Raw genomic sequence first — 24,165 nt, 5'->3', positions numbered from 1 at the left:
AGTCTGGTTGACTCTCAACTGCCCTCTCAAATAGCCTAGCAAGCCATTCAGTTGTACCAATCGCTACAAAGTCTCACCAAAGAAATGAAACCCCATGGACAACCTGGCATCAACGTAGGCACCAGAAAAAACAATGGCAGAAAGAGAGCTGTCACCTCTGCAAAGTCCTACCAACATTAGGGCACTTAGTGCCAAAATTAGGAGACCTTTCTCAGACTAGTAAAGCATCAGCCTCACATTGTCTGTAAGGTATGTCCCAAACACCACCATCACTGTCTTTGGATATGCCCTGTCCCACTAGCATGACATACTAGCATACTACACATTCGGGATGGTGTTGCCCTGGGAATCTTCAACGTTGACAGGGGACCCCAAAACATCTTATGGCTTCAGATTAAATACAGACAAGGAAAATTTCTGCTGGTTACCACATACTCCCCTCCCTCCACTGATGAAATATAGTCCCCCATGTTGAACAAGGAAGAAGCACTGATGGTGGCAAGGGTGCAAAATGGTTTTGGGATAGACTTCAAACAGATCTAATAAATTAAGACTGGGTACCCATAAGGCACTGTGAGGCATCAGTAGCAGCAGAATTGAGTGCCATCACAATGTGCAACCTCATCCCTTAGCATATTCCCCCACTCAACCATTATCATCAAGCCAGGGGATCAACCCTGGTTCAATGGACAGTGCAAGAGGGTATGCCAGGACCTGCACTAGGCATACCTGGTGAAGCCATCAATCAGGACTATTTTCATGACGAACAGCATAAGCAGCAAGTGATAGACAGAGCTGAGCGAGTCTATAACCAACGAATCTCTAAACAGCATCTTCCAAACCCCATGACCACTTCCATCTAGCAAATACATGGGAACACCACCACTACCTGCACATTCCCTCCAAGCCACTCACCACCCACACCTGGAAATATATCGCTCTTTCTCCACTGTTGCTGATTCAGAATCCTGGAAATCCCTCCCTACTGACATTGTCCGTCAAGGTGGACTGCAGCATTGCAAGAAGGCAGCTCATCACTACCTTGTCAAGGGAAACTAGGGATGGGCAATAAATGTTGGCCAGTCAGTGATGCCAACATGCTGTGAAGGATAAAAAAAATTGCTGTACCATTTGTGCCTACATCATAGTGAGTACCATTAACCTCCTATTAAGTACACTATAGAAAATCCTACAACATTTTGCTTCAAATCAACTAACTCAACACTGAACAGGGATTGAACTTGAGATATTTTTAGCTCAGTATTACACAAGACTATGTATTTATTCATTAAGGCATTAAATGCTGTTACTTAATGCCAATACTTCACGAACAGCTGTGAGAAATATTAAACCGGGTTATATGCAGCCAATAAACACGTATCTTGATTTTGAGCATTTTATAGCAAAAGTTGATCTAACAAATTCTAAATTGAAAATTTGCTGATAAATATCATACTGTAAGGATGTAGAAGAACAATTTTAATTGCTAGCCTGAAAATTGGGCAGGCTGCAGTTTAAAGTTTGGGTTGGGAATTAATACCCCAGACTTTTAGCTGGGCATGGAAATGGGAGCATAGAGTTCCGGTCTCTCCCCAGATGGCCTTTCAGAAACAGAAGCAAGACTAAATAATGTGTACACTGGGTTCCCACATCAAATCTAAGATGTGGCGGCATGGAAGCTCAGTGGTTAGCACTGCAGCCTCACAGCGTCAGGGACCCGGGTTTGATTCCAGCCTCAGGTAACTGTCTGTGCAGAGTTTGCACGTTCTCCCCATGTCTGTGTGGCTTTCCGCCGGGTGCTCTGGTTTCCTCCCACAGTCCAAAGATGTGCAGGCTCGGTGGATCGGCTATGCTAAATTGCCCGTAGTGTTCAGGGGTGTGTGGGTTATAAGGGGATAGGTCTGGGTGGGATGCTCCAAGGGGCAGTGTGGACTTGTTAGGCCAAAGGGCCCATTTCCACACTGTAGGAAATCTAATTAACTAAAATTTTCAGATGCAAATGAGTAGAACTTGCACTTGGCTTTAAGTAACTGTTGAATGCAATGGAAAAGGGACCAGGAAATACTTATGTTTCTGGGACAATTCGCGGTCCTGCAAAATGCTTGCTTATTTCCAGCTATTCTTGTCCCCCATTGATTTTCGCTCCATCCCCACACATGCCATCCCACAGGCCTCACGAACAGGCTAACTACCTAGCCTTCTAGAAGTGACAAGTTGCAGTAAGAATACCACAGCTTGTCAGTGGTATGTTAATGTGCCTTGAACTTCAGATCAGGTGGGTAAACAGTTGCTCCATAATCATTTGGCTATTGCAAAATTACTGACCAAACTTTAAAACTGATTGTACATTGGAACTGTTTCAAAGATAGTAGGAACTGCAAATGCTGGAGAATACAGAGATAACCAGGTGTAAAGCTGGATGAACAAGCCGACCAAGCAGCATCAGAGGAGGTTTTCTGAAAAAGCGTCAAGACCCAAAACATTAGCTTTCCTGCTCCTCTGATGCTGCTTGGCCTGCTGTGTTCATCCAGCTCTGCACTTTGTTATTTCTGCACATTGGAACTGTTTCTTTGTCAAAATATGCTAAATATGTTAGCAATATTGATATAACAAAGTGTGAAGCTGGATGAACACAGCAGGCCAAGCAGCATCTTAGGAGCACAAAAGTTCCCATTATCTCTGACAGCAATATTGACAAGCCAATTTCCAGCTGGCACAATATTTCCACAGAAATACCCATCCCTCTTATTTTTGACTGGTTAAATTTCACTGTTTATAAATCCAGTTCCCACTTTACTCTGATTACTCAAATCATAATGTACTGAACATCGGCTTTCATTTTATCAACGTGGAATTTTGATATGAATGTGGACTGGAAGACCTTAAGATGTAGGGACAGAACTAGTCCATTCAACTCATGGGGTCTGATCTACCATTCAATGAGATCATAGCTTATCTGATAACCATCAACTCCACTTTTCTGCCTTTTCTCTATAACTTTAAATTTCCTTATTGGTTAAAAATCTTGCCTATCTCAACCTTGTATATACTTAACAAGTGCAATATGGGTTTTTTTAATAAGGAACATTGTTTAGTATAGGGTCAAGTAAGTTTCGTTATGCCAACTTTGATTTAGATATAATTGACCTAAAAGTGTTTGATACTGACACTGGATAGTAAATGTTATATTCTCAAGGACCAAAAAAAGAAGAAACGCAGTATAAAATATAATAATAAGGTTTGTAATAAAATAATCAAAATTGTTTCTAAATATATACATTCAAGCAATCAGTACATTATAAAATATATTGTAAATGAGTTGAATTTGCCTGTCTTCAACATCCATGTGATAAATGTTGACTAAAATGTGCTCTATACCAAGGAGAACTTTTTCTTAAACGTAGGATCTTTCCCAGTTTTGATACTTAAGTCATTGCTTACAAGTGAACAATTATCCGTTTCAAACTAAAATAGCTAAAATATCCAGACTTAACACTGTTTGTTGATAATTCCTGAAATATTAAGTAAAAAAAATTCAAGCAAGTCTCAGTGTTCATCAACTGTTTAATTGGGTATACATGATATTTCAATATTGGATGTTGAACAAAACGTAAGGACGGAAGAATCATCCATAGCTTTGTATCAAGTAATTGAAATTACAGAAATGAATGCTCCCATTGTACAGTACAACCGGTGTATCACAAGGTGTACAATTCAGACAATATGTGAGCATTTGCAAGGAATTACAATTTGATTACAATGAAAAAACAAAATTGTTCCAGTGAAAATTTAGAATTATATAAAAGTAACCACTCTACTTCATTTGCCACGTCAGTTGGCAAATCTTTTCTCAGTAGTGCTTTTGCCAGAGTCTGAAGTAACAGCCTGTTGCTTTTCTATGAGTTTTTTCAGTGAAGCTACTTCTGCACTTAAATTTGCAATGCCTTGTTTTAAGTACAAGTTTTCTGATTCCAGTTGTACTCCTTGATTAATGAAGGTAGAGTCTTTTCCAGCAGCAAGTGACTGGTTTGCTAGTGCAACAGGGGAACATAACCGGACGTGTTTATAAGCCCCTTCCAATTTCTCTTCACTTACTTTTTGATGCCAAAATTCTGGTTTGTGAGACCAATCGTTGATGTTTGCTACTTGAATAGACAAAGGAGCTAAGGCAGGATGTACTGAATTTGAAGCATTGCATTTAAACATTTCTGCTGTGTTCAATGGATAAGACATTTTAGCAGAAATAGTACTGGCAGATGATGGCTGTTTCTCTGGTGTTTCATAATATGCTTCCACATTCTCCACTTTAATCTGGATTGCCCTAGCTTTGATACGAAGTTTGTGAGGCAGTGCAGAAGAGTTTGATTCAGGAACCTTAACTGTGGCATTGTGCACAATTTTGGATTCCATAGGAGGAGAGATTGGGCCTTTAGGCACTTGCTGTTCATCTTCACCTTCTTCTTCAGATGTAGGTTTTCCTAACGTACTGTCATCAGCCTCTGATGTTCTTGGCGAATTACTTGATGACCTAGCAATCTGTATGGAAGGTGGTGAATGTGAATAGTTCCTGCTGAAGGTGCTGCCAATACAATTTCTATACATGGATGACACAAAAGAACCATTTCCCTCTCTGGGGTCTCGCAAACAAGTTTCAGAATCTACTTTGAACTCCAGAGGCTCTTGTTTTATGACCTTGAAGGTGCCTTTTGGGCTTTTACATGCTACTTGAAGAAGAGGACTTTCCCGGGCATTTGATGATATTTCCGAAACATCTGACAATGAACTTGGTGGTGAATGTTTAATGACTGAAATACATCCATTTCCAAGAAAACCACGCTCATGATCAGGAGCAAAAGAAGTTAAATTTATACCAGAGGGTTTATAGTCTTGAAAACATGGCCCTGAAGCATTTCCAAGATTTTGTATCTCCTGCTCATAAAATGCTGCAGTGATTAATCCAAATTTTAGTTTCAAAGCAAGAAGTTCTGCTTTCAGTCGTGCATTTTCTTCACCCAAAGCCATCAGCTTGTTCTCTAAAACCATATCATTCAAACGTCGTTTCTCACGAGACCTTTTGGCTGCTTCATTATTTTTTCTTCTCTTTTCCCAATACAATGCATCTTTTTTCTCATCAGGTATGAATTCTCGTTTTCTTCGGCAGCTTAAAGATTTCTGTTTGAGAGAGCCAGTGCTCAGGTCGTCACTTAGGATGCTGTCATCCGCAGAAAAAGATTCACCCATATTTTCTAAAGCAGGAGCTAACACCATCATTTTTTCTCCAGAAATGCAAGATCCAACCAATGTTGGTTCATTTTGAAGTGTTGGTCTTTGAGCTTCCATGATGTTTGCTTTGTTCTTTGCAAGTTTCTGATTATGCAGATTTTTTTTTAAACTATTTTCTATTATATTTATCACTGAAAGTTTTTCTTCCATTAGAGGTTTCTATTTCTACATTTTCACTATTCATGACACAATGAAATCGGTGACCCTAATCTTACAGTGATCTTCACAGCTAGTTTTGTTTTAAACAAAGCTACATAAATTGCTTTTGCAGTTGGGAGCTCAGATCATGGGCATTTTTGTTGATCAGACTATAATCCCTTTGATAACCTGAAAAAGAGTAGGTAGATATTTATTAATCATTCTGAAACAAATCAATGTTAAACTTGTTTCTGGGCCATTTATCTGTATGCGCGTGCTTATGAAAAACATATGCCCTGGTTACACAGAGGTTTACAGGTAATATCTTACAAACTAATTTACTTAGTTAACCTAATACGGTGCCAATCCCTAAACTGCAGATTGAATCGAAAATTACTTCAGATTTGTAATAAACCAAGTTTTATCAAGCTATGGGGTTACATGCTATTTAAAAGAAAAACACTAAAAGAAATTGCTGCATAGTTAAATGCATATTTCATAAACTGGGAGGCAAGAGGGGTTTACTGGATGCTGGTTTGTGGCCAGTAAACCCAGAAAAATAGCAGATCCCAAGTGGTTTGTTGTCTGTTTCCTGGCTTCAGCTAACCAGATTGTATTCTTGCATTATATGCCTAGTGCTAGAGACCAGAAAGATCCTTCTCACTTCTTAGCTCCAGGGAATTTCTTACAACTCAAAAACTTTGAATGGTAGCTAAATATGAGGTATTCAACCTTCTTTTAATATTTAAATTGCTAGCCTACCTTCTACAATTGGCTTCTGTCCACCTCTATTAAAGCTAGAAGTAGATGGGCTCATATCAGTACTGAAAATATTTACTTTATAAAATATCTTATCCAACCTATTTTTGAGGGTTAAAATTTCTCCCATAGGTAAAAGTAAGTACATTTTTAACAAATCCACAATTCAGCTAATCCTCCATTATCTGTAAGTCGTGTTAAAACCAACAATTTTTGATGGTCCCAACTAAATACAGACCCTCTATGGACAAATTACTTCTTAAAGATCTTGAATTCTCAAGACACCAAGGAATGGGGGAAGCCCTATTGTATAATTAATTGTTCCTAATGAACTATACTTGAAGCTGCATCTTTCCCTTTGCAGACTCTCCAATTCAATGTACAGAGACCTAGAGTCCTGAGCAACAAGATTTTAGGCCAGAACACTGATAACTAAGCAAACAAAGATACATTGCAAAGAAATGATAAAGTAAAAAACTCATCGTTAGAAAACAAGGTAAAATAACCATCTGGCCTGCTACGTTCCTCCAGCTCCGCATGGTCCAGCATTAGGGTCTCTTTTAAATCTTTCCCCTCTCATCTTAATCCCTCTAGTTCTGGACTCCCCCACCTCAGGGAAAAGACATTGGCTATTCACCCTATCAATGCTCCTCATGATTTTATGAAGCTCTGAATGGTCACCTCTCAACCTCCATGGAAGATAGCCCCAGCCTGTTCAGCATCTCCCTATAGCTCAAACCCTCCAATCCTGGCAACATCTTTGTAAAACTTCTCTGAACGCTTTCAAGTTTCACAACATTCTTCCCACAGCAGGACGATCAGAAATGAATGCAGTACTCCAAAAGTGGGCCTAACCAATTCCTGCGCAGATGCAACATGATCTCCCAACAATGAAATAAGATTGCTTCTTTAATCTCCACTTTGTTTTTTTAAAGTTTATATTATATTTGTGAAATTGCTTTCAATTTTAAGAACTGAGGTCTATAGTACTCATCCTTACATACCACCCCACCAACCTCCGGATACAACGCATCATCTTCCGACACTTCCGCCATCTACAATCCGACACCACCACCCAAGACGTTTTCCATCCCCACCCTTGTCTGCCTTCCGGACAGACCACTCTCTCCGCGACTCCCTTGTCCACTCCACACTCCCCTCCAACCCCACCACACCCGGCACCTTCCCCTGCAACTGCAGGAAGTGCTACACTTGCCCCCACACCTCTTCCCTCACCCCCATCCCAGGCCCCAAGATGACTTTCCATATTAAGCAGAGGTTCACCTGCACATCTGCCAATGTAGTATACTGTATCCACTGTGCCCGGTGTGGTTTTCCCTACATTGGGGAAACTAAGCGGAGGCTTGGGGACCGCTTTGCAGAACACCTCCGCTTGGTTTGCAATAAACAACTGCACCTCCCAGTCGCGAACCATTTTAACTCCCCCTCCCATTCTTTAGACAACATGTCCATCATGGGCCTCCTGCAGTGCCACAATGATGCCACCCGAAGGTTGCAGGATCAGCAACTCATATTCCACTTGGGAACCCTGCAGCCCAATGGTATCAATGTGGACTTCACAAGCTTCAAAATCTCCCCCTCCCCCACTGCATCCCAAAACCAGCCCAGCTCGTCCCCTCCCCCACTGCATCACGAAACCAGCCCAGCTCGTCCCCACCTCCCTAACCTGTTCCTCCTCTCACCTATCCCCTCCTCCCACCTCAAGCCGCACCTCCATTTCCCACCTATCAACCCCATCCCACCTCCTTGGCCGGTCTGTCCTTCCCTGACTGACCTATCCCCTGCCCACCTATATTCTCCTCTCCACCTATCTTCTGCTCTATCCATCTTCGGTCCGCCACCCCTCTCTCCCTATTTATTTCAGAACCATCTCCCCATCCCCCTCTCTGACGAAGGGTCTAGGCCCAAAACGTCAGCTTTGGTGCTCCTGAGACGTTGCTTGGTCTGCTGTGTTCATCCAGCTTCACACTTTGTTATCTATAGTATTGAAACTGTTTACTCATCCAAGTGCATCTAAAGCAGAATTGAACGCTTGTAAATACTTAGTCATTAATTTTCTTTTCCCACCATCAGATCGTTAAGAGAGTAACCTGTTCCAGCTAACTATAAAATATTAACTGAAATAATTAAGTATCTTTAAAAACTTAATAAAAATTATATCTTTCAGGTTAAGAGGTCGAACAAATTTAGGTTTTATTTAACATGGTTACCAAGTAATTAGTCACTCTGAGTCTCCATTTAATTTTCTAACAAATTAATTGCACTCCTTTTACACAAAAACAACTGCCTTGACTGACTCAAAGAGCATCAAGCTTGGATAGTTAAGAACTGAGGTCTATAGTACTCGTCCTTACATACCACCTCACCAACCTCCAGATACAACGCATCATCCTCCGACACTTCCGCCATCTACAATCCGACACCACCACCCAAGACGTTTTCCATCCCCCACCCTTGTCTGCCTTCCGGAGAGACCACTCTCATTTAATATAATCATCAGTGGCATGTATCAGTCATCTTTAACACTTTCAATTCTAGAGGAATAAGCCATAAAACTTTATTTCATATTATTATTTATTTCCTTCAATGCAGATTTTCATTTCTTCACACAACATTATTCGTGTAGCATGTCGTTTAAACATTTAACTATAAACTGAAATCCCTTGCAATAATGTCTACTTGCAAATAAAAACCAAAAGAACTATGGAGACTGTAAATCAGAAACAAAATCAGTGGTGAGTGGGGTTCCACAGGGCTCTGTCCTTGGGCCTCTACTGTTTGTAATTTTTATTAATGACTTGGACGAGGGAATTGAAGGATGGGTCAGCAAGTTTGCAGACGACACAAAGGTCGGAGGTGTCGTTGACAGTGTAGAGGGCTGTTGTAGGCTGCAGCGGGACATTGACAGGATGCAGAGATGGGCTGAGAGGTGGCAGATGGAGTTCAACCTGGATAAATGCGAGGTGATGCATTTTGGAAGGTCGAATTTGAAAGCTGAGTACAGGATTAAGGATAGGATTCTTGGCAGCGTGGAGGAACAGAGGGATCTTGGTGTGCAGATACATAGATCCCTTAAAATGGCCACCCAAGTGGACAGGGTTGTTAAGAAAGCATATGGTGTTTTGGCTTTCATTAACAGGGGGATTGAGTTTAAGAGTCGTGAGATCTTGTTGCAGCTCTATAAAACTTTGGTTAGACCGCACTTGGAATACTGCGTCCAGTTCTGGGCGCCCTATTATAGGAAAGATGTGGATGCTTTGGAGAGGGTTCAGAGGAGGTTTACCAGGATGCTGCCTGGACTGGAGGGCTTATCTTATGAAGAGAGGTTGACTGAGCTCGGTCTCTTTTCATTGGAGAAAAGGAGGAGGAGAGGGGACCTAATTGAGGTATACAAGATAATGAGAGGCATAGATAGAGTCGATAGCCAGAGACTATTTCCCAGGGCAGAAATGGCTAGCACGAGGGGTCATAGTTTTAAGCTGGTTGGTGGAAAGTATAGAGGGGATGTCAGAGGCAGGTTCTTTACGCAGAGAGTTGTGAGAGCATGGAATGCGTTGCCAGCAGCAGTTGTGGAAGCAAGGTCATTGGGGTCATTTAAGAGACTGCTGGACATGCATATGGTCACAGAAATTTGTGGGTGCATCCATGAGGATCAATGGTCGGCACAACATTGTGGGCTGAAGGGCCTGTTCTGTGCTGTACTGTTCTATGTTCTATGTTCTAAAAACAGAATTTGCTGGAAAAGCTCAGCAGATCTGGCTGCATCTATGAAGAGAAATCAGAATTAACATGTCGGGTCCAGTGACCCCTCCTCAGAATCACCAGACCCAAAACGTTAACTCTGATTTCTCTTCACAGATGCTGCCAGATCTGCTGTGCTTTTGCCGCAACTTTTCTTATTGTATCATATTTACTTACAAATGGCTGTAGCAATTATATAATTGGAAATTACAAAGTTTAACAGTGCTGGTCCAAGGTTTTATTGCACTATATTTCTCAATGTTTATGAATGAACAGGAATAAGGTGACTGAAATGAGGGTTGCATTTCAATTGGACAGAAAATTGAAATGAGTGTAACAGTAATTTCATAATAAATAGAGAGAACATCTATCATTCATATTTTAGTATTGCATTAAGGGGAGGTGATGGCCTAGGGTATTATCATTGGACAATTAATCTGGAGACACAGGAAATGTTCTGGGGACTTGGGTGTGGATCCTTCCATCGTAGATGGTGGAATTTGATTCAACAAAAAATAAATCTGTAATGAAAAGTGTAATGATGACCATGAAACCATTGTTGATTGTCTGAAAAATCGCATCTGGTTCACTAATATGCTTTAAGGAAAGAAACTACCATCGTGGTCTTGCCTACATTTGACTCCAGATCCATAGAAATGTAGTTGACTCTCAAATTCCTCTGGGCAGTTACAGATGAGCAATGAATGCTGACCTAGCCAGCGATGCCACATCCTATGAATGAATAAAAAAATTCCCAACATCGATAAAGGTGGTACAGTTACAGAATGTAGAAATGTTTTTAAATGTTGAGAGATGTGTAAAGTGCTGGTACCTAGATAATGAACACTAATACATTCTTGAAAATTATATTTATTTGCGACAACCTGTTTTGTTTCATTTCCAAGCTATAAAATGTTTTCTTGAAAGAAGCTGAAAACCATTTTATTTGTGTTTTTACAGAGATAAACTGAACAGAAGATTTGTTTCAGTAATGATTACACTTTTGTTAAATTGTACATTGCTTATTTACTAAACTGTTTATTAGCATTGATCATAAAGTTAATGTATTAATGTCTCATTCAACTAATTGAATCTCTCATATTTCATTCATTCCAACATATTCATATTGTACTTTCAAGGCATTGCAATTGCGTAGTCATGCAAAGAATACATATTTCATGAACTAAGTCACATTAGTGTGACCACTTTAAATAATCAAATTTTACTTAAACTGGTGAGATTGGTGATAATTTAAACTGGCTATTTATCTAGGTCTGCCAGTTTAAGTACAATAATTCTTGTATTTATGATTGTATGTAAGACCTTGTGAATAAAACAAAGTTTCCAAAGTGAAATTTTCTAAGTTTGATGTAAATGTTTAACTTTAACCATGACTGCTTTTTCTACTTTTAAAATACAAGAATAATACTATTTTATTATATTTTTGAATAGACCGTGCAATGTGTTAAAAAATCCAAACAATGACTTCCAGTAACAATTTGGACAAAGTCAGTGAGTGGGCAAAGGCATGGCAGATGAAGTATAATGTGGATAAAAGTGAGGTTATCCACTTTGGCAGCAAAACGGGAAGGCAGACTATTATATAAATGGTGACAGAATGGGAAAAAGGAGGTGCAATGGGACTTGGGTATCCTTGAACTTAGCCACTGAGAGCAGGCATGCATGTGCAGCAGGCAGTGAAAAAGCCAAATGGTAACTTAGCCTTCATAGCGAGAAGGTTCAAATACAGGAACAGGGCTGTCTTGTTGCAATTGTTCAGGGCCTTGATGAGATAACATCTGGAGCACTGTGGGCAGTTCTGATCTCCTTATCTGAGGAAGGATGTTCTGGGTTTGGAGTGAGTACACTGAAAATGTACCAGACTGAATCCTGGGATGGCAGGGCTGACTTATGAAAGCAAACTGGATCACTCAGAGCAATATTCATTGGAGTTTAGAAGAATGAGGGAATCTCATGGAAACCGATCAAATTCCAGTAGGACCAGACAGGGTAAAAATACAACAGGAAGGTTCCTGATGACCACAAAGTCCAGAACTAGTGGTCACAATCCAAAGATAAATGGTAGGTCATTCAGGACTAAGATGAGGAGAAATTTATTTACCCAGAGAGTGGTGAGCCCATGGAATTCTCTGTCAAGAAAGCAGTTGAGGCCAAAACACTGGAGAGAAAATAGGGTCAACCCAACCTTCTTCAGAACTGACTGTAGCTAGGACAAGGTGGTATATATGTTGAAGGCAGGGATGAAGGGGGGAGCTATGTGAATGATAGATGAAGTCCGAGCCCAGAGAGACAGAACAGCAGTCAAATATTGGTTAGTCAGGGAAAAAGAAAGCTGCTTATGGGGACCATTAGTGGGTGAAAATTGGTTCATTCTGACAAAAGTAGTCCATGTGATGACAAGGCCTGGGGCATTGGGAGGGGTAAAGAACATAGAAGAAGGCATCATGCCCTAAAATTATTCAAATCCATAATAAGTCCTGAAGGCTGTAGAAGATGAGATATTGTTCTCTAAGCTTGGGCTGAGTTTTGCTGAAGCACTGCAACAGGTCCAAGATAGAAATTCTGGCCAGAAAACATGGTGATATGTTGAAGCCGTAGACAACTGAAAACTTGGGGTCATTTTTGCAGAGAGAACACAAGTGTTCTGCAAAGTGATCACTCAGTCTTTGTTTCATTTCCCCAACGTAAAGGAGATCATTGTGAGCAGCAAGTACAAAGACTAGACTGAGTGAAGTGCAGGTAGATCATTGCTTCATTTGGAACTTGTTTTTGGAGTCGTGCATAGTGAGATGGGAGGATGTAAACCGACAGGTGTTATGCCTTTTACGAATGCAGAGGAAGACACTATGGGGCTGTGGGGTGGTGGAGGAGGAGTGGATCAGGGCATCTCAGAGGAAACAATCCCTGAACGCTGACAAGGGAGGGGAAGAGAATATACGTCTGGACGTGGCAGAAATGGTGTCTTATGATCCTTTAGATACAAATGCTAAAGCATGGAAAGTAAGGACCAAGGGAACCCCCCCAGATGTTGCAGAAGAGATGACAGCAAAAGTGTGGGAAATGGGTCAAACACGACTGAGGGCCCTGTCAAGAACTGTGATGGTGAATCCTGTGTTGAGGGAAGAATAAAGCTGTGATTTATGTGCACTTCACTCAATCTGCTGAATTGTTTTTCCTGTGATTTTGTCACGATGTAGAATGCATAACAATGGGTGTTAGGGCAGAGCAAAAGGTTTCTGTTTCAACCATGAATAAATACAGTACAGGGGCGAAAATGATCGTGGCGCCACCTAAAGAACTTTTCCTTTATTGAAATTCAGCCGTCGAATCCAGTGTTGCTAGTGACAACATTACCAAGCACCGGTAAAATAAAGCTATTGTACCAATGTCCTTTTCGCCAGCCACATACAATTCTGGCTTGCTGTCTTGTCAAAAATAACAGTTACATAGATTTTAAACACTACAATGCATTTATTATTATTTAGTAAAGTAAAATATCTATCAGCGTGGCCAAAAAAACTCATTCAGAATGGCAATGATGGCAAAAAATCTTTAGCAAAGCTATAAAATGTAAACTTAACGGAACTAATTGGCAGTGAAATTATTTTAAAATGAAGGCTGCATTAATGAATGACATTAACTACACCTTTAAAAGTTATTTAAAGCTTTATCTTCACTCATCCATTAATTATTAAATCACCAGATACAGAAAAGCCGCAATCCACGTACTTACCACTGTGAGAGTTGACATGTTATACTAAGAACTGGGTCCATTAAATGGTTGGATGGGGGCGCGGGGGCTACTTAGGTAGAACTACTGACGTCCTTGAAAGATCGCCTTAAAGCTGTTCTCCGATTACTGGTGAATAGCAGCCAGTCTCACCGCCCCATACTATTCAATGCGTTGATAGTGTTGAGCTTGTTTATGACTGCACTGATGAAATGTTCTGGGAAGATGTGCCAATCCTGAAGCGATTGCTTCATCATAATAATGCACCTCTGTGCGTATGTATGTTTTCTTTTCCTTTCATTGGATTGCGACAGTAAAAGTCAGGATACGTGACTAAAGCAGCATCCGTGCTGATCCTGCGGCTGATTCATTCTCATTCAGCTCTTCGTCTTGCTCTTCACTTCGATCCACCCCGAACAAAGGAATGCAACCACTGCCCTTCACGTGTTCCTAACACCAACGCCTACAACAGAATCCTTTGTACTGAGGGAAAAGCCCCGCCATTTAGCTAAGAAAAACTTTAAAACACGAAGCTTTCTTCGCCTTTTTTAGGATGCCGCCCTGAGGCTATGTATGGGTTCCCTTACGTTCCGGTGGACAATAAGAATTGAAATGCTTATTCCTTGGAATTGTCATTATATGGGTTCCTGGACATCGACATTAAAAATATCCTAGCTCATTCCTAAAAGCATATCTGCTTTGTGATAATTTTACAGTTAAAATTGCACAATCCCTATAAATCGTGCCTTGCGAGTTCCACCTTTTCCTCCTCCCGATAACATTATGCAACATTTCCAAATAGGCGTGCTCTGCTTCAAAGGGACAGGACAGTCAGTTGCCACAATGAATGATACATTTAAGTGGCTCAATTAACTGATGCGAGTAACGCAAGGTTTGTGGAAATAGCTGAATTTTACTTTCCTAAAAGGATTGAATTATATATACAGTAATGACCATTTCAAAACTAAGGTTACTCATATTTGTTTATCTATTTTAAAATACATTTTAAAGAAAAGAAGACAGCACTGCCCCGAGTCCTAATTTACTGATGTAAGAATTACAAAAGCGCCCATTTAGCCTCTTTATGCTGCCAGCGTTTATAATGGCTATATTATGCAATGTTTACAAGAACAAGCCCTACAGTGCAAAGCACAGGATGTGCTCTGCAGGCGAACAACCTATTAATAACGCAATAATGCCATAAAAATACACTAGAATGGGGAATTTGCCACATAAAGCGATTGTTATCCCATTTGACACATTGCCCAGTTTGTTTAGTATAACACACGTCCATGAAACCTGTGATAGAGATATCCTAATTCCTCGTTATAAAATTAAGTCTATCATGTTCTTTTATTTTGCAGGGTTTCTCGCCTCTCTTTAGTTTTGTGTCAAGTCACAGATCACCGAAATCCACGTTACAAAGGCTAGCAACGCTTCTGCGGTTACATAATAGTACAGTCAGTATCTCTTCAAAGGGTAGATATTATAAACATATAAGAATTTATATATAGAAGCTGCTCGTCAGAGTAAAACGCACAACGCTGCCGCTCTGGAGTTTTGCGCTTTTAGACGGAGATTAAATCTATTCTAATACATGCACCACCTCAGAAAACAACAAATCAAAGTAGGATTTACCTCGCGAAACTGCAATCGTTGAGTACCGAGGCAGAGTTCGTCTTGCGCTTTGAAAATCCAACTATATTTTACTCATTAGGCGTCTTCCCTCTCTTTCCCACTTCCCATTGAAACCGTGCTTCTCCTCACAAAGCCGCCTGTCTGATGCTGATGGTTGCCGAGATCTGTGTTAGTAGGTCAGCAGCCGAACAACCTACTCTGAGTAAGAGAAAAAAGAAACTGTCTGATTGACAGTCGGCTCGACCGCACAGCGAAAAAGAGCAGCCGGCGAGTTGCAGGGGATCGGCCAATGCGGCCGGAACCAAGGCAGTAAGGGGCGGGCGCTGAGATTGAGCTGGGTTAGGTCGGAAAGTGGCACAGTATAACATGCTGTTGCATAACTGGAAAGAAATAGAGTTACGACGCGGGGGAGGGGGGGGGGGTGGCGCTGATCTCACTAAACTGCTATTTAGGTAATATCCAGCAGTGTCACTGCCAGCTTGTGCTTAAGGTGGCCTGAAACAATGAAATGAAGTTACAAAAGACAGAAAAGGGGAATTCATTTTTTTCTGAAAAGTCCCGACTTGAAACGTCAGCTTTCCTGCTCCACTGATGCTGTCTGGCCTGCTGTGTTCCTCCAGCCCCACACCTTTTTATTTAAAGGGGAATTCAAGTTGTGTGATGCCATGAATTTATTTGATTAATTAAAAATTTGCTTTAAAAACATCAACCAGTCAAAAATGTGTTAAAGTCACTTCATTACCATGGTTCAGATTGGCTGTGATCAATATAACAAATGATACCCTATCTGGTTGCAACAAAAATAAACTGTTTCTCCTCATCCTTCATCAGGAATCCATACCACTATCTGAAGCATAGAGTCCTTACAGTATGGAAGCAGGCCATTTGACCCATCAAGTCCACACTGAACCTCTGGACAGCATTCCCCCATCTCCGCATTTCCTATGGCCAATTTCATTAATCTGCACATCTTTAGACAATGGGAGGAAACCAGAACACCTGGAGCAAACCCATACAGACATGGCAAAGATGTGCATATTCCACACGAACAGTCACCTGAGGGTGAAAATGAACTTGGGTCTCTGGCATTGTGGGGCAACAGTGCTAACCGCTGAGCCCACCATGCCACAGCATGGGACTTAAGTAATTCCCTTCTTAACTAATCATAGCCACTCCTGATGTCTGCCAAGGATCTATTCATTTTCACATGTACACTAACACCACCCAGATCCACAATGGCAACCATCGCCTCTCTCAATTGCCCCACATTGCTAAGAAATTCAGTAAAGATCCCGAGTCACAACTTTCCAAATCCACAACGCTTCCATCTCGAAGATCATGGGCAGAAAACATATGGGAACACCACCAATGCTGGAGCAAGTTCCTTGCTAAGCCAGTGATCATCCTGACTTGGAAACATATCACCATTCCTTCTCTGTCACAGGGTCAAAATCCTGGAATTTTCTCCCTAAAAGCATTCCTCCCTACAGCACTTGAACTGCATCAATTCAAATAGGCATTCAGTATTGAATGAGAAGAAATTTCCTCTAATTAAATATTGGAAATACCAGAGCTATTTGATCAGTACCCTAGCTATTGATTCCAGCCCTCTCCCAACAACAGTCTGAGACTAAATCAAATTGTTTGCAAACTCAGTATTGTATTTAACCACCGAATAAGCATGCAATTAAATAACTGTGACATGCACAAATTTGTAAATAGACCACCTATTTTACCTCTGTAACATTACCAATCCACACTCATGTCAGCTGATCAGCCATTGAAACCCTCAATTGTGCCTTCAGTATCTCTGAACCTGGCCGCACCAATGCAATCCTGACTGGTCTTCTTCATTAAACCATTTCTAAACTTGAAGCCATATGTTAATATAAATGTCATGTTAATAACTGGTACCAAGTCTTGTTCACCTATCATCCTTGTACTCACTGACCTGCATTGTTGCTTGATAGTAAACATTTTAAATTTAAAGTTCTCATCCTTGTTTTCAAATCCCAAACAGGCCTTCCTCCATAGATTTTAAAACAATAGCTTATTCGGTCAATTCCACACAATTTGGTTGCCTAAAGTATACAAACCGCTTCAATTCTCTGAACAATTACCTATGTCAAAATATTTCTTTATGAAAACTCTTAAGATTTTCTTAAGGGCTTATCTTTTATTTAAAAACCAAAAGAACTGCAGATGCTGTAAATCAGGAACAGCAGGTCTGGCAGCATCTGTGAAGGAAAAAACAGAGTTAACATTTTTGCCAGACCTGCTGAGCTTTTCCAGCAACTTTATTTTTGTTCCTTATCTTTTATTTATTTTGTTTCATTATGTCACATTCTATATTCATTCTCATCAATTCATGTAATAATGTAATCATGTAGTGACAATATCACTGTGTCCAGACATGATATTTGGACTCAAGTAGAAGCACATTCAGAAGTGATCAATATCTTGAATTATCAATCTTTCATTAACTATAAAACTACATCAATCAAGGAAAGCAGAAATGGACATCATAGAACTTTCATTGGCACAAAACAGGACACCATAGAATTTAAATTGGCACAAGACAACAGACATAAGTTAACAAATCATATTTTGTTTATAAAATAACTGATAGCCACTCCTACACAAAAAACACCCTCAACATTCCTTATGTAGACTAGGTCACAGCAAATGCATTTCCATTCCATATGCACAAAGCTAGAACATTTAAACCAAGCAGTTAGTACATTTTTACTGCATCTCAGATTGAAATTTAACAACTTACATTGTTTATTATAATAGCACCCACTACATTTTCCCCATATGGTAGCTGTTGATCACATGCAGTCTTGAACTAGGTCCATATTTATTTGCAAGGAATTCATTATCTTGGTGATTATGAGTTTCCCTGGGTCACTGATGGTGGCACAGTGATAATGTCACTAGGCTAGTAATCCAGATTCCCAGGTAAATGTTCTGGGAATGTGGGTTTGAATTCCGCAATGGCAGATGATGGAATTTGAATTCAGATAAAATTAAAGTTGCCTTAATAATAATCATGGAACCACTGTCAACTATCTTAATAACCTATCTGGTTCACTGATCTCCATAGGTAAGGAAATATGCCATCACTACCTTATTGCGTCACATACTATAACAATGTGGTTGACTGATAACTACCCTCTGGACAATAAATGCTAGCATAATCAGCAAGACACCCTGTGAAGAAATATTTAAGAAGTTAGTTCAGTATTCTTTTGTTGACAGTTTAAAACTGTTCTCACCTTGCAGCCTCCTTCCTTCCTAACTCCCTTGCAGCTTCATATTTCCACCTCATTTCCCCACCTAGCCCATCCCTCCTGGCTGACCAACAAAGTGTGGAGCTGGATGAATACAGCAGGCCAAACAGCATCTTAGGAGCACAGAAGCTGACGCCATCAGAAGGGCCTAGGTCTGAAACATCAGTTTTTGTGCTCCTAAGATAGAACATAGAACATAGAACAGTACATAGAACAGTACAGCACAGAACAGGCCCTTCAGCCCACAATGTTGTGCCGACCATTGATCCTCATGTATGCATCCTAGTAGAACATAGAACAGTACAGCACAGAACAGATGCTGCTTGGCCTGCTGTGTTCATCCAGCTCCACACTTTGTTATCTTGGATTCTCCAGCATCTGCAGTTCCCATTATCTCTGATACAATTTTAACCTCCTAGCAGACTCCCCCCTTTCCCTTCTCAACTTCTTGCAACCTCCTTCTCTCCTCTACCATAGTTCCTAGCAACAGGCAACAGCCTCTAGAGTGAACCGACCACCAAACTGTCCTGACGCTTAACAACCCCTGAGATTGGAGGCATGGACCCAGCAGTTTGTTTAAGGCCAGATTTTGCAGTATCCTAAGGCACAGCTCCCCGGTGGTAAGTCCAAACAACTGGACCCAGCTGCTCGCAGCAATCCCCAAAGCCTGCGTCCAGTCAACAATAACAATAACAGGATTTTGATTTCAGGAGCAGATCTTCACACATTTTTTCTCTCTCTCAGTTATAATGAAAATCTTGGTCTAACTGGTGACAGAAGGAGCGGTATAACTGAATACATGGTCCCCCTGAAGGCTTAGTGATTAGTAATGTGTGCACCCTTCTTCCAGACCCTGGTGAAGACTTGTGACTCAGAACTAACTGCACTTCTAGACATACTGTTCCTGTACAGCTAATACATCTACAATATTTGGGACAATATGAAAAATTGCTCAGGTATGTCTTATGTAGAAGAAAATAGATAAACTCTACCCATCCAAATACCACATCAACAATCCATTCTGAATCAACAGCAAAGGGAATAAAAGCTCAGATTAGATTCCAACAAGACCAAGCCTTATTACAGACTTGCTTCAAATAGGAAAAAAGAGCTGAATTCTAAGTTGAAATGGGAGTGACTAGGCATCAAAGCATTTGACAGAATACTGCATCAAGAAGCCCTGGTAAAATTTAAGTCATTAGGATTTAAAGTAAAGTATCCACCTTTTTAAATTATAGCTTGCAAAAGGAAGATAGGGTAGTTGCTGGAGGCCAATGATCTCAGCTTTAGGACTGTGCTGCAGAAGATCCTTGGGGAGGTCCGAGACCTGATCATCTTCAGCTGCATTATTAATGATCTCTCTGTTATCAATTCAAAAAGTGGAGCTGTTCCCTGATGATTGCAAAATGTTCCATATCATTTGCAGCTTCTCAGATAATGAGAATTATAAAGTTAGCCTGAAAAACATTGAGGTTTATGCTCAAAAAGGATTGGTAACACTTGGAGTGTTCAAAAGTCTTGTACCCAACAGCACTGCCATTTCTAAACACCACACCATCAAAATTCTAGGTGAAAATATTGACCAGGAACATAACTGGGTAACCCATAATATTTATCTATAAGGGCAGGAACGAGGCTGCATACTCTGTGGCAAGTGACTCAGCCTGACTCCACAAAGCTTTTCCATCATCTATGACACCCAAGTCAAGAATCATAGAATCCCTATAGCATGGAAATAGGCCCTTCAGCCCAACAAATCCACACTGACCCTCAGAGCATCCCAAACAAACCCATCCCCCTACGCTTTCCCTGTAACCCACCTAATCTACACATCCATGAACATTTCCCCCAACCTGCACATCTTTGGACTGTGGGAGGAAACTGGAGCACCTGGCAAAAACCTGCACAGCCACAGGGAGAATGTGCAAACTCCACACAGACAGTCACCTGAGGATGGAATCAAACCCCAATCCCCGGCACTGTGAGGCAGCAGTGCTAACCACTGTGCCGCTGCTGTGATACTTCATTGCCTAAATGAGTTATCTCTTAGTATGACACCAAAAAGGGTGGAGACAATAACAGTAACATTCCAGAAGCCGCAACAAATCAAGTAACAGAAGAAACGGATGTCAGCAAACTTAAAATAACCAGAGAAGTGGTACAGAGCAAACAGTTGGAGCTGCATGCTGACAAACGGATCCTGAAGGAAGTCATCTTATAGTCTAAGGAGTTTGCTGGTGAGATAATTAATACACTGGTTTTAATTTCCAAAGAGGCTGTCTGCTGACAACAACCATCCAATGATAAATTCCAACTGTGCACGCTTACCTCATTTTTTTTCAGCATACATGCCACAAATTTTAAAACATCTTACTTTAACAGCTTCTTTTTTACTTCTATATATTTTTTCATTTTAAGCGTTTGTTTGATTTTAATCATACTTTCTTTCAAGTTATTTCAGAAATTTCATTGCCTCTATGCATGTTTCTGGGTGTCAGCAAACACAGACTTTTCCAAAATTCCTCTGATTTGGGAAGGTCCCATTAGATTGTAAGATGGCAAAAGTAATTCCTTTATTCAGAAAGGAAGACAGTAGACAGGAATCTGCAGGCCTGTTTGTTTAACACCACCAGAGAGAAAAATGGTAGAAGCTTTTCTTAAAGAAGTAATAACAGTACACTTAGAAAAATCAAGGCAATTTGGCAAAGTGAACATGGTTTTGTGAAAAGGATGTCATGTTTAACCAATCTATTGGCACTTGTTAAGAAAGTAACATGCTATGGATAAAAGGGTGGATGTGTACTTTGATTTCTCAAAACTATTTGACAATGTGCCATATCAAAGGTAATTGTGAAAAATGAATGCTCATAATGAAGGGCCGCATAGTTGCTCAGTGGTTAGTACTGGTGCCTCACAGCACCAGGGGGCCTGGGTTTGATTCCCCCTCAGGCAACTGTCTGTGTGGAGTTTGCACATTCTCCCTGTGTCTGCGTGGGTTTTCTGCAAGTGCTCCGGTTTCCTCTCACAGTCCAAAGATGTGCAGGCTAGGTGAATTGACCATGCTAAATTGCCCATAGTGTTCAGGCATGTGTAGATTAGGTGGGTTTGGGGAATGAATCTGGATGGAATGTTCTGAGGGTCAGTGTGGATTTGTTGGGCTGAAGGGCCTGTTTTCACACTGCAGGGATTCTATGGAATCTATGAAGGAGGTAGTACATTGATATGGACAGGCGAATGGCTTGCTAAAAGGAAGCAGAGAATAGGAATAGGTTGGTCCTTTCCAGGTTGGAGAGATGTAATGAGTGGTGAGCAACAGGAATAACTGCAGAGACATCAACTGTTTATCACTTAGATGAAGAACCTGAAGGTATGATTGTCCAACTTGCTGATGACACAAAGATTGCTGGAAAGTAAGCTGTGCAGAGGACAAAAGGAGCCTATTAACAGGCATAATTAGGTTAATTGCATGGGCAAAGATTTGGCAAATGGAGCATACTGTGAGAAAACATGAAAATGAACTTGGCATCACTGTTTAAAAAATAAGGATTTGCCCATTTAAAGCAGAAATGAGGCAAAAAAAAATTCTCTTGGAATGTTGGGAGTCTTTGGAAATTCCTCCAGCTTTCCAGGAGGACTCTTTGAATATTTTTACGGCAGAGATAGATACATTCCTGTTAAGCAAGGGAATGAAAGTTTATTTAGGGAGGCGCGAATTTGGATTTTAAGTTCCAATCATGTTAGCCATGATAGCAAAGTTGAGGGGCTCAATGGCCTACTCCAGTTCCTTGTTCATATGAAACAGCAGTCCACTTGACTGTTACAACAACCACACCAGAGAGCTTATGATCTGCTTTTGGTTATGGCAACAGGTCTTTCTTGCTTCAGTTAATATTCAGCCCTTGATTTTGTTACAGTGATGCTTAGAAAAATGTCTGGTTATGTTTAATTCATGGCTAGTGTGGATTGTTACCCTTTAGAGGTAGAATCAGAAAACAGAAGTATGTTTTCAAAAATTAGTGATGTTCATAATTTGTTTCTGTTCATGTGTAAAAAGACTATTCATTAATTTAAGTGATTTGTTGATTTAAAGTATTAAAAGAAGGCAAATTACTAGGATGTCACATGTTAGCGCTGTGAGTTTAAAAGTACAATGATCATATTGTCACATACACCATTCTGTTAAAATCAGCAAAAAATAATAAACACATTTCAATTAGATAAGAGGAAAAGATTGCAGTACAGAATCTACAGTGGTCAGCTGATCAGAATACTGGCACAAACTGTTCCTTGCTATTTCAGAAATTGAGCAGACTAAACTCTCACCATTACAAAATAACTCCTCTACTAATCACAATTCAAATAAGGTTGTGTTTCTGATGTGTAAAATTGTAAATAACAGAGGTCTAGAAATAGCATTTAGGTGGTCTGATCATAATGACAAGAAGTAATGACAGCATTCATTCTATTTTAGTTGCGACATTTGAGTAATAAATAATGATTTTTTTATGAGAAGCAGTGATGGTGGTGCATTTGGCAAGAGGATATGTGGAGCCTACATGCCAAATTACTGCCCAGGAATCCAAACTAATCTTGGTTTAATACCAAGGAATGATTTGAGAATTTAAAGTCCTTGCAGGACATGGAAATGCACATTCTTGCTGAGAAGTTTTAAGTGCCACCACAATAAGTTGGGGAAAAAAAATGAGGTTAATGAGGTCAGAAGTGCTGACATTTTACCTGATGAAGGAGTTGTGCTCCGAAAGCTTTGTGATTTCAAATAACCCTTTTGGACCATAACCTGGTGTCAACTTCTGACTTGGTCCACGCCAGTCCAACACCAGCATCTTCACATCGAGCTAAATAAGAGTAAAATCAAATGGAGTAACCAACATAGACCCAGGCTCCAGAAATGAAAGTTTCCAGTTAATCTTTCAAAACCCATCTCACTAACATCTGGGGAATCTGCCAACGTTGAGAGAGCAGCAGCCTGAAATATTCAGTCTCAGAATGGTGCCTTAAATGTTATGTCCCACCAGCAGGATAGATTGGTTCTCGGCAATGATGCTAATTTAATAACCCTCCAGGTGTGGGAGCACAATATTATACAGTCAGGGGTGAGGGCCCTGAGAGTCCACTTCATTGACTGGGCCAAATGGACTATCATGGCATTATGACAAACAGAGAAAGGAAACTTGCAGGTGGTTAATAACTGCCACTGTCCCTCAGCTAATAAATCAATTCTTTTCTATATTGAACGCTTCTTGGAAGAAGCACTGAGTGGAACAAGGGCACAGTGACACCTCAACATGTATCACAAAATCACAGAAGTATTACGAGCCAGAAGCAGGCCATTCAGCCATCATACTTGCACCAGCTTATGAGTGGCAATCTTCTGTTTGTCCCCTATACTCTTATACCTTATTTTTATCCTAATAATCATCCCAATGCTCTCTTGAAATACCTCAATTGAACTTGCCTTCAACACACTGTCAGATACTTCTAGGCAGTCCATTCTGTATTCTACCTTGATGAGTAAAAATG

The 24,165-nt window shown here is 40.5% G+C and overlaps 1 protein-coding gene across 5 annotated transcripts; it reads right to left on the bottom strand.

Moving 5' to 3' along the window:
• Window positions 1–3,324: 3,324 nt before the first annotated feature.
• On the bottom strand, window positions 3,325–15,604 carry nfil3 (nuclear factor, interleukin 3 regulated). 5 transcript variants are annotated; one of them, XM_059645035.1, is made up of 3 exons: window positions 15,332–15,604; window positions 10,559–10,674; window positions 3,325–5,610 (listed from the first exon to the last, which is right to left on the bottom strand). In XM_059645035.1, the coding sequence occupies exon 3, from the start codon at window positions 5,431–5,433 to the stop codon at window positions 3,832–3,834; it is 1,602 nt and encodes a 533-aa protein (XP_059501018.1). In that variant the 5' UTR covers window positions 5,434–5,610; window positions 10,559–10,674; window positions 15,332–15,604; the 3' UTR covers window positions 3,325–3,831. The 5 variants fall into 5 exon arrangements, with proteins under 5 accessions (XP_059501018.1, XP_048383430.1, XP_048383429.1 ...); XM_048527473.2 differs by having other exon boundaries at window positions 10,577–10,674; XM_048527472.2 differs by lacking the exon at window positions 15,332–15,604 and adding an exon at window positions 13,697–14,395 and having other exon boundaries at window positions 10,577–10,674.
• Between the last annotated feature and the right edge of the window lie 8,561 nt (window positions 15,605–24,165).

This window comes from Stegostoma tigrinum, chromosome 3 (assembly GCF_030684315.1).
Source record: "Stegostoma tigrinum isolate sSteTig4 chromosome 3, sSteTig4.hap1, whole genome shotgun sequence".
NCBI lineage: Eukaryota > Metazoa > Chordata > Chondrichthyes > Orectolobiformes > Stegostomatidae > Stegostoma > Stegostoma tigrinum.
Note: the sequence above shows the minus strand (reverse complement) of the source record. Positions and strands in the feature narration are given on the sequence as shown.

Coding starts and splice junctions, on each gene's coding strand:
- nfil3 (XM_059645035.1), bottom strand. CDS start 5,433: ATGGAAGAAAAACTTTCAGTGATAAATATAATAGAAAATAGTTTAAAA.